Below are 11,382 nucleotides of genomic sequence, written 5' to 3'. Positions count from 1 at the left end.
CACCTTGCCGGGGATATGAGATTTAAGTAATAATATAACGTATGGATCCAACTTGCATAATGAAGGTGTTGCTTACTGGCGACAACCCTTATCCTACGGTGGCAACGTAGTTTCAGGCTATCTGAGCCTTCTCGGTTAACTAAGCAATCCCAAAAACATGAACATGATATAGTTGGCTAAGAAGCCCATGAATTTCGTGAAATAACTTGTAAATAACTTGTAATCATGATTTCACGAAATGACTTGTAATATGGTTTCATGAGATAACTTGTCATAATCTTGCAAACATGTTCTTGATTCGTGAGTAGAAACAATAGTTCATAAATATATAGATATATAATTTGACTTGAAAACATGCTTGTAACTTGCTACATAAAATCATAAAATTTCATATAACATAATGCGAACACATGAGGAAGAATTCATGATTCATGGATTAAGCTAGGGTTCTTAATAACCGTAATGGAAGATTAGGAATACAATAACGAATATAGATACAAAGTTCATGTGTATAAATACATAAATACGGGCTACCAATATGTTGGTTTTAATGCCCTAGGGTTTGAACTTCATGGATATCAAGAAACGGAGCATGGGGAAGAACGTAGAGATTCCCGCGTGGATGGAAGTTCTACATACCTTAATTGCTTTCAACACTTGAATTAGAGACACGAGTTTCAAGTATTCCCCCAATTCTTGATTCTTGAATCTTGAACGAGTTTAGTTAGGGTTTACCAAAAATGTTGGGTGGAGGAGATACCAAAAGTAAGAAATCCCTAGGAGATGTTTAATCAACACTTGTGTGCTCCACAAGGAATACCATGATTTAATCTTTGAATAATGAGTCCCGGACCTTTAGAAAACCTATTTATAGGGTGTCCAAAAACGAGGAAAACTTTCGGAGACACAAATACCCCGTGCACCATGTGCGATCGCACATGGTGTCGCATGTGCAACATGCGAGTCGCATGTTGCACCGGAAGCCGTCGCGAGTCTTTGCGTACGTCACGTCATTCTTTGGTACCTCTCGTCACCGGATGCGATGACATATGCGACTCGCGTGTAACATGCGAATCGCCGACATTGTCGCGTGGTGCACGGTTACATCTTCCTTGGCACCTCTCTGTCGGCGGATGCGACACCGCGCGACTCGACATGCGCACGTACGATTCGCGAGTGATGCCTTAGTCTAGGCTCGTGTTTTCTTTTGGTTTCTTTTGGTCTAGGATCATGCTCAAGGTCCGAGTTAATGGTACGGGGTGTTACATAAGTGGACGCTTTTTTTGCTCCGGAGGGAGTAACAAACAAATGCGAAATAAATTCAACGATCAAGAGCAAAATGTAGTTATAAAAAAGGGACCTGATATTGTTACTGCTAGGACGATTTGAAATAAAATAGAAAGGCATATGGGTTTAGAGTCAATTGCGAGAGTAGTACTAATTTCCATTCAACTATGTGCAACAATAAAAAGCACAATTTTTTAGAAATACCATAATTACCCTCCAAATTGCCAAGCAAGCATGTTGATGAAACAGAGTCCTCAAGCTGCTAACTGTGGCTTCTTATATTAGAGAATTGAGTCTAAATTCTTTACATCGGTAAATTGGATATTTTTTCTACTATTTGATCAACCAAAAGAAAATATAAATAACTGCTTATAATTAGCTAAATTAATAATTCAAAAATGATACAAGTAACCTGGTACAATATATTACATTACACATGTACTATTAGTGTACACATGTAAAATTCATATAATAACGATGTAGGAAAGACGTATTATTGTATAGAGGTAGGGGTGTCAATGGGACGGTTCGGCTGGTTATTTTTTTAAAAATATACCATCCCAATTTTTTAGGTATTTTACAATGTGTAACCAAAATTAGGTTTTTCAAAACCATCCCAATCATATCGGTTTCTTCTCGGTACCGGTACGATTCGGTTAATTTTCGGTAATTTTACTTTTAAAGTGTCACCTTAAAATACACCACTATTAGAATATGTCTTTATTATTCAAAGAATCAACTCGAAGCAAGTGCATGTAGAGAGGAAACTCCTTTCGTTGTTCTATTTCTTCTGTAAAATGTTAACTATGAATTAGCACCACAACAATAACGGCAAACAAACAATTTGCACAGCCCTGACTTTGGGACTATAATAGCTTTCAGTGAACTACTTATTCCTGGTACTGCTATATAATTTCGACTCTTAAATATATCATACAAGTTAATTCAATCAATTAAAGGCCCAAAATCCAGTGACCTAAATTCTTTTTTTTTTTATATTTGAAACATAATATATAAAATATATTTACATGCTAAATTTAACATATTTTTTAATACATATAAAATATATTTCATACATGTAAGGCTATTCGGTTCGGTTCGGGATTTTTTCGGGTTTTATTATTACATAAAAAGACCACCCTAATTGTTCGGGACGATTATTAAACTTAAATAAAATCCACGGTTTTATTGAAAAAATCCGATAAATCGGTTCGGTATGGATAGGTTCGGCCGGTTCGGTCAGTTTTTCATATTTTTTTGACACCCCTATATAGAGGGGGCTATTTTGACACTCGAATATACTTATTGGCACCTAATTGTAATTCATTAACTTGCATTTACAAATAAATTGACCTTATAAAGTACTATCACAGTTGATCTTTTTGCTTTACCATATTTCTATCTTCTTTATTATATATTGAAACGTACTGCTCACCAATAAGTACAACAAAATAAACAAAGTATTTAAAAGCAAATTCATGTAACTTATTTGCTTAGTTTATTCAATCAAAATAATTTAAGTAGAATTATCAATATCTTCCATTGCTATATCCGTCTATTCTTGATTTTCATCAATCTCTTCATTGATGTTTGTTGCTTGCATTTAGATAAAATCAATCTCTTCATTTTTTTTATGGTGCTTTTCTTTTTTCATTTGCCACAATTTTCATTCCCAAAAGACAATCAACAACTGTTAGCGAATACTCAAAACTAATGCATATCCAAGTAGAGTGAATGGATAATAAAAATAGATCTTAATACTGTGGTTGATTCGTTTCCGAAAGAAAATTAGAAAATTACATCCAGTGGATAATAAAATTAAATCTTAATACTTGCATGTAGATAAAATCAATTAAATTAGGCCATCTTAAGAAAAATACATCCTTCACAAAAAAAGAGCCAAAAAGAAGAAAATGGCTGGGAAAAGAAAACACGAATTATACTTTTTGGTCTTTTTTCCATTTGCCACAAACATTCATTCCAAAGCGATAATCCACAACTGTAGGCCAATAATTAGAACTAGTGCATATCCAATAAAACAGCAGCAAGTTGAGTGAATGAATTTTACATTAACAAGTATAATACAAATAGATCTTTAGAAATCGTTCATTTGTTTCTAAAAGAAAATCATAAAATTGCATCCAATGGCAGGGACCAATGTGGGAGATTCACAAACAAAGAACCCTAGAAACAATTACAAAAAAGACTCATCAAATATACACATTAGGAATGTGAGCAATTTTGTGCCAGTCTTCTCCTATTCCCCTCTCACAACGCCTTTTCAGTTCTGGACAATCTCTAACTATTAAACTTGTGAGGGCAGTTAGGTGCTTCAATCCCTCGGGTAAAGATTTTAGCATCTCACAGTTGTAAACAGATAACTCCGTGAGTGAAGTTAAACCTTTCAGCCCTTCCTCGGGGAGACTCTCTAGTGCGTTACAATAATCAATAACCAGACACTTCAAAGCATTGAGACTAACTAGGCTGGTAGGCAGCTCTTTGAGATCATTGATGCCAACGATAATCAAGGATTTGAGATTTGCAAGATTAGATATGGAGCTCAAACCTGTTGCATCTAACTCCCCCCAAATTTCCAGTTTCTTGACAGAAGAAAGGGCTAGAAAAACAAACATAGGGCACTCCCAAATCGTCATCTCTTCAAGCATGGGGAATTGCTCTCCTCCTTCCTTTTTCAGCAATCCTTTTAGATCATCAAAGAACCTTATATCAAGTTTTCTCAGGGATGGAAACCTTCTTCTTGTGGGGAATCCGGAATGAACATCATCCTCTTCAACATAATCCACCTCCTCATACCCCTCGTGTAACTCTAGACTTTCTAGACAATGCAGCTCCCCGCAAGGTGGTAAGCGCGAGCAGTTTTTGCAGTCTCTAATTTCAATAGTGACGACCTTTTCCAGAACTGAGTGCTTTATCCAATCTGGGAAACGGGATCCTCTAAAGCTAGTGATTCTTAATGATTTCAGATTGGGTGTGGTTTTAGAGCTTCAAGCAGTTTAACTTCTTCTGATTCATATCTATGTGGTCCCCATCTATCCCAATCCATGCTTAAAGAGTGCAGATTTGCTTTTGCAGATAAATTGGCTTCTTCTGCCTCTTTGTAGTTCTTAACTCTCTCAAGGTGTGTGATTGAAATTGAGCCATGGAGGTTTAAGTTTCGGAGTTCACCAAGTTGATAACCTTTCCTCTCGCCCACAATAAAGAAACCTAGAGTTTTAAGGCAGGTCAAAGATCCCATCTTTGGTGGCATAGAAGTCAAGGGACAGTCATCAAGTAAAAGATTTCGGAGACTACAAAGTTTACTTGTTTGTTTTGGCAAACAAGAAAATGATTTGCAATCTGATAGATTAAGAGTTGGCAGATTTTGAAGCTTGCATAACCTTTTTGGAAGACTAATAATATCCATATTATCAGACAGGTCCAGGTATCTTAAATGTCCTAGATCTCTAATGGAAGACGATAACTGCTTAATATTTGAGTCACTAAGATTAAGCACCCTTAACGAGACAAACTTTGTCAAGAGCAAAGGAGAGTAAGATAACACCACTTTAGCAAAACCAATGGACATCATATTTTCATAATCTTCTTCTACATTCATTTCACGGATATTGCTGCTTGATGTGCTTGCTGAAAACAGAGATGTAGCCAAATCATGGACAAGATCATGCATCTTGAAATAAGTTTTACTAGCAGATTTATCTTCTTCGACCTCTTGAAAGAAAGACCTCAAGTATAATTCTTTCCATACTTCATTACCCACATCCTATAGCTCCAAGTTTCCTCTCGATAAAAGAAAGTCGTGTGCTATCCAGAGAGAGCTTAGCTTTTCCTTTTCCATTTTGGTGTCCTTGGGGAATACTGCATAATACGCAAAGCATTGTCTCAAATCAAGTGGAAGGTGATGGTAACTCAGTCTCAGGACAGGCAAAATAGAATTTTCATCTTGTGGTAAATTCCATATCTCATTATCTCTAATATGTTCCCATTCATGTTCTTCTCTCTTGAAGCGTAAAAGACCTCCAAGAGTCTTCGCTGCTAAAGGCACACCCCCACATTTCTTCACAATCTCCTTTCCAATAGCCACAAGCTTAGGATTTATTTCTTCTTGGTGCCCAAATGCACGTTGCGTGAACAACATCCAACAATCTTCTTGAGACAAATTGGTTAACTGATATGGTGGCAAAGTTCCCATAATTGATCCAACCTTTTCAAGACGAGTAGTGACTAGAATGGAAGCACCACTTGCTCCAACCTTCAATACTGCTCTTACATTAGCCCACTTCTCTTGATCTTCATTCCAAACATCATCCAGAACAAGAAAGTATCTTTTTCCATTCAACAACTCCTGAAGTTTTTTTTGAAGGGGAGCTAAGTCGTTGACATCATGAGAACTTTTTTCATCAATTGATTTTACAATTGCCTTTATCAATCTCTTCACATCAAAATCATCTGAGACACAAACCCATATTTTGGGCTAGGAATGATCAGTCACTCTCGGATCATTATAGACCATTTGGGCAAGTGTTGTTTTTCCTAGTCCCCCCATACCGATTATAGGGAGGACTGAAAGTTCTTGGGAATCACTAACATTATTTACCAGGATTTTCACTATGTCATCCTTTTCTTTGTCCCTTCCATAAACTTGTGGTTCAGTTAAAACAAAACCTGTTCCAAGAAATGTCCACACGAGAATATTGTTACATTCAAGCTCATTAGGAGTCAGCAGAAAATAGAGAACATTTTTGCACAATAAAGAGACACAGATGAGCAGCATGTTGAAAATATAATTTTGAATATTTCAAGTTCATGCACTTTGATGTTATGTAAATGGCTTTTGAGTATCCATAGGCAAAATGATTTAAAAGAGGACATTATTTTTGTGCATGTTTTGTGTTTATGAATCATTCATCAGTGAAAAGTTGTGAATTTAGTGGTTTTATATCTAGAATTATCCTTTAGCACCTATATATAACTTTTCTTTATGTTATTAGAAAGTGGAGTTTTAATATATAATGACATGAGAATAATAAGTCTCATTAAGAGTCACTCTCTTTGTCTTGAATTTTCTTATTTAAGAAATTAACTTTTCATGATAATGGGGAGTTGACGAACTGGACTGGGAAAATCATGCTAAATTCCACTAGGCAGAAAGTTATTTAACAGGACAAAATATAGTTTTGCATGGTCTCCATTTTCTCTGCAATCATTTTACAACAGTTAGAAGTTGTATTTTTTGACATTTTCCGAGACTTGAGAAAATGCAATAAGATTAAAGGGAAGATTGTTAGGAATTTCCTAACTTTTTTCTTATTAAAAATGAATTTTTATATTATGATGTGGAAAAATAATCATAAAGGGTAGTCAGTCCTGTTTTATACTAATTTTTTCATAAATTTTAAAGTTAATTAAGATGAACTATTATTTTTTTTTTTAGCAGCTTGTGTCTGTGTAATCTTTTGTGCAAAAAAAACACCCTCCTTCTTTCATTGCAATTTCATTTTAGATTTTAGTGCAAGTCACTTCTTTTCCTAAATTTGTCCACCTAATCTAATTAGAACGTTTATTAGATTTTATGTAGATGATAACGTTGAAGTTGGATTCAGACTGCTTGAATCTTGTGGCCATTTTACCCTATTCCTTGAATCCTAAGAATAATTTTGACAAATAAAATACATTAGAGTTTCTTAGAAAAGAGATTTTCTATATAGGCTTGTCCTTTAGTTGCTTCTCCTGGGCATCTTTTAGCACCGCTTGAATTGTAGAAAACCTGCTTGAAAGCTTTTCAAACTCCTCCTTAAAACCAAAAAACAATCCAAGTTCCCCTTGGATGAAAGAACTCAGATTGTCTATCAGAATTTGAAGGAAAGCTTCTGCCATATGTTCAATTGATAACTATAACGAATAATAGATATTTGGAGGGAGTTGATGAGTAAACAATGAATATGTAATTTTGAAATATGGGGAGTTCAAAGTTGTTTAAATAAAAGAACTCCTATTGCTTCTATGAGGAGTTCAAGCTAGAGTTAGAAAGAAGAAAAACATGGATTCTGATTCTAGGATATAGGAATCTCCTTTGCTTCAATAAGAACTAATATTTATACAACATATTGTCCCGAGTTATTGTGCAATTACAGAGTTATTTGAACATTATCAACTGTAATTGTCGAATTATTTTGGGTTACAAAACATTAGATTCATATTTTGGTTGTGAACTATTATCCTTCGTTAGACAGTATTAACTCCTCGATAACTTTTTAGATATGAGTTCTGTTTCCAATGCTTTTTTCAACTGTTATTTTATAATCCTTAAGCATATGAAAATTTAATCGTTGATTCTAATCTTAGTTCTTATTTAGATAAACTTTCATTGCTAAATAAGAACATAAGATTCTATACAGCTTGGAGATATTCCTCTTTTATCTGAGAGAACTAATATTTATTGTATTGTCGAGTTATTGTCAACAATTACAGTAGTATCAATTTGAGTTAATTAACACATTATCAACTGTTATTGTCAAATTATCTTTGGCAGGTTACAATAGTTTTCTATTAGAAATTTTCATTTTTTGGTTGTGAATTATCCTTCGTTAGAAAGTATATATTCCTCGATAACTTTTTGTAGGATATGAGCTTTTGTTTCCAATGCATTTTTCAACTAATATTTTATAATCCTTAAGCATATCAAAATTTAATCGTTTATTCTAATCTTAGTTCTTATTTAGATAAAAGAAATGATATAGAATCTCCTTTGCTTCTACTAGGAGTCCAAGCTTAGAAAGAAGCAAAACAGGGATTCTGATTCTTGGACTCCATTTCGAGGCAAGTTTATCACTCAAACTTTGAGGTTTAGTTGATCCAAAGCTTGTTGAAAAAAAATGGTTCACATATACCCTCGCTGCCTAACAAATAGAGCATATTTTCCCGTTTCGTTAACAAACACATTTACTGAATTGAAAAATCATTTATCCTAGTTTTCCAACTTTAAAAATTTCAGAAATATCTCAACTCATTAAATTTAACCCAAAAATCCCTCTTTTATTCAGTCACCCGACTTTAGAATCCTAGGTCGACTAAACACAAAAGTGGGTTCATCATCTTTGCAATTTGAAAGTTGGATGTCTGTTGTGGGGTATCGTTAAATCGCAAAACAAGATATTTGCGTCCTTTCCCTTGTGAATATAATATACTATCTTAAGGTAAAAAGTCTTGGAAAGTGCAGCCAGCTTAGGATAGTGGAATGACGAATAATCTTATTCTTGTCAAAGATATCGTGAAATGCAGTAACTTAACACGGAACAATTGTTAATTTGTTGAGAAGATCTCTTTTCTATAACTCTTTCAAGTAATACGATGTCCATGCTATTTGCAATGCACAAGTTACTCATTACCACAATATGCAGACAAACACGCAAGTCAATAAGAAACTTTTATTCTTAGATCATAGACTCATAGTAAAGAAAAAAAATATAGATTCGAGAGTATTGCAATAAGAGTTATCTTATAATCACAATAACTACCAGGATAAATATATTTGTTACCGGGGAAAGAAAATGATATCAGATTGAACAATCAAAATTTGTGGTAAGAAAGGATACAACCAGAACTTATTCGATCAAGCTCTCTGTTGAATAAAATCAGTTTCCTATATTTGTTCGACACTGCTGCTCTGTATAGCTCTTCCACGACAAGCATCTCTATATTGCAGAAATAAATGCTGTCATCATAAAATTTCAATGAAATCGACCACTTGATATACACTAATGTGGAAGAGTTTTATGTTACTGTTAACAATATAATATGGATAGGCGACTACAAAGAGTTCATCTTCTGGCTTGACACAGTCAGCAAGCTTGACCTTCTAGGTGAAACCGAAATCCTTGAAAAAAGAAGGCTGTGTCAAATAGTCCAACTTAAAAGATGCTCCTACGGGAATTGATTGTCTTGCAAATTTCACTTCATTTGCCTCCGGTAAAAACTGAATAATGCAAGTTTGACAGATCGCACCTGATAGAGTAAAATAGCTTAATGGGAAGAGAGGTCATCACAAACATTAACAGGGAAGTATGCTGCAAAAATATACAATGGCTACATACATGAAGACAAGAGAGATGAACTCTGTTAATAGCTGAATTTTGGTTTATTTTGTATAAAGTGGAAACTAGAAGAATTAAATCCACACTCACTTGCCCTGACATGAAGGACACATCAGATTCACCTAGATAAATTGATGCCACATAAAATTACAACTTTTATGAAAAAACAAATTTTTCCTTTTTCTTAGAGAAAAAAATAATATCAAACCTCTCTTCTCTCACTCTTCCACAAAACACCAACTCCTTCCTCCCTCGTCACCATTTATTGTGGCCTATATTGCACAGATGTCTGCCTTTGAATTCCAAAATTCAATATTTAACAAAGAAAATTAATCAAAATCAGATCTTTACAAAAATGAAAAATACCATTTCAGTGCTTTGGTGGAAATCAGAGTAGCCTTTTTAACATAAGACATACCAACAATGTTTCTTGTTTTTTTTTTTTTTTTTTTTTTTTTTTTTTTTAATCCTTAAATACAAATCTGGGACAAACATATAAATGTGATTCAATCTAGTGCAAGTATGAAGAAGATCCAGATGGAAATGCAGCTTGAAGAGGAAAAAATGGTAAAGGGAAAAACAATCCGAAAACTAGGATAGAGAGATAGGTGCAGCTGCAGATCTGAAAATACCATTTCAAGTACACTCCGTTAAACATACATTTCTTCATTTAAAGGGGGAAATAGATGGAGATATTACTACCACTCTTCCCAAACCTGCTATTTCTTCATTTGGAGAGGGGAGGGGGGCTGTTGCGAAAATGGGCGAGGGGTGACGAAGAAGAAGAAGAAGGTGGGATGGGGTTGGGATTTTTTTTATTTTATTTTCTTTTTTCTTTCTTTTTGAAATATTTAATTTCTTTTTTTATTTTATTTTCTTTTTTCTTTCTTTTTGCAATATTTAATTTTTACTCAAAATTATCACATCACGCTCTTAATACGCGTGTATCTCACTCATTTTGTCTAGCTCAGCATGATTAATGTCACATATGATTGGTCAATGGTCAGAGGAGTTTTAAATGCTCAGTTTTTAAGGATAGAGGGGTTTAGTTGGTAAACTTGTAAGTACGAACACAAGCATGACAAAATTGGACAAGTACAGGAGCCTCCCAGGCTATTCCGCCTATTTATTGTGCACGATTTTCATACGTTTCTATACCATTATTCAAACGAATGTGGGATGTACTTAACTCCTCAAACTTTCCACCTTTTAAGAGTTACGAACATGGATGAAGTATTTGGAAAAGGAAACTGGTCTTAGTCATTACTAATATGACCGAACAATATTTAGTTTAAATGTTCTTATGTTTTCGTATATTATTAAATTAAATATTACTATTTAATATATAATTAGATGTTTTATTAATTACATTTTTATTTAGTGCAAGGGAAAATTGTAATCTCAAACTTTCAAGATAGAAGGAGCTTAACATAATATAATGATAATTGAGATCGTCTAAATTCTAACCTCTAACAATATATGGCATTACATTTATTGTTTGCTTCTCTCTATTCTATTCGGAGATGGTAAAGGTGTCCTATATGAAGTTTTCTACATTATTTGCTTACTAGTTTTCAAAACGCATGTGTACCCCATGCTAATCAATACAAATATTTTAAATTGGTATATATAATTTTAAAATAAGTGATGCATTACACGAAAATTAAACCACTCAATCCATATTTATCGCCACTACAAAGCACAAATTACGAAAAGTTATATTTGATGAAGTTTAAACACCTTCATTATCAGGGGAAAAGGAAATGTTCTCCGGCCGTATTATTTCCTACTCCGCTTAATGTTATTATAGTTTGTATTTGTATGCAATTAACTGAATTGATTTGACCTTTTCTAATGTGATTCTTCTAATATTTCAAATATTCAGCTTGACATTTTTTTTTTTTGTGTGTGTGTGTGTTTTTATTACTTCAACAAACGCATAGTTTAACATGAATATGATCAACAATGACGAACTTCTTCTACA

General features: G+C 34.0%; 1 protein-coding gene and 1 long non-coding RNA gene across 2 annotated transcripts; both read right to left on the bottom strand.

Annotated features, from left to right (window-relative positions):
* Positions 1–3,336: 3,336 nt before the first annotated feature.
* On the bottom strand, positions 3,337–7,295 carry LOC132043577 (putative disease resistance protein RGA3). Its single transcript, XM_059434055.1, is given in 3 exon segments — positions 3,337–4,273; positions 4,276–5,970; positions 7,011–7,295. Coding segments are annotated over 3 exon segments (2,643 nt in total). The 5' UTR covers positions 7,183–7,295; the 3' UTR covers positions 3,337–3,497.
* Positions 7,296–8,835: 1,540 nt separating this feature from the next.
* LOC132043568 (uncharacterized) lies at positions 8,836–10,158 on the bottom strand. The gene is made up of 2 exons (XR_009411876.1): positions 10,031–10,158; positions 8,836–9,309 (listed from the first exon to the last, which is right to left on the bottom strand). It is a non-coding gene; the product is annotated as an uncharacterized LOC132043568 (long non-coding RNA).
* Positions 10,159–11,382: the final 1,224 nt, after the last annotated feature.

Source organism: Lycium ferocissimum, unplaced genomic scaffold, assembly GCF_029784015.1.
Source record: "Lycium ferocissimum isolate CSIRO_LF1 unplaced genomic scaffold, AGI_CSIRO_Lferr_CH_V1 ctg2593, whole genome shotgun sequence".
NCBI classification, from domain to species: domain Eukaryota; kingdom Viridiplantae; phylum Streptophyta; class Magnoliopsida; order Solanales; family Solanaceae; genus Lycium; species Lycium ferocissimum.
Note: the sequence above shows the minus strand (reverse complement) of the source record. Positions and strands in the feature narration are given on the sequence as shown.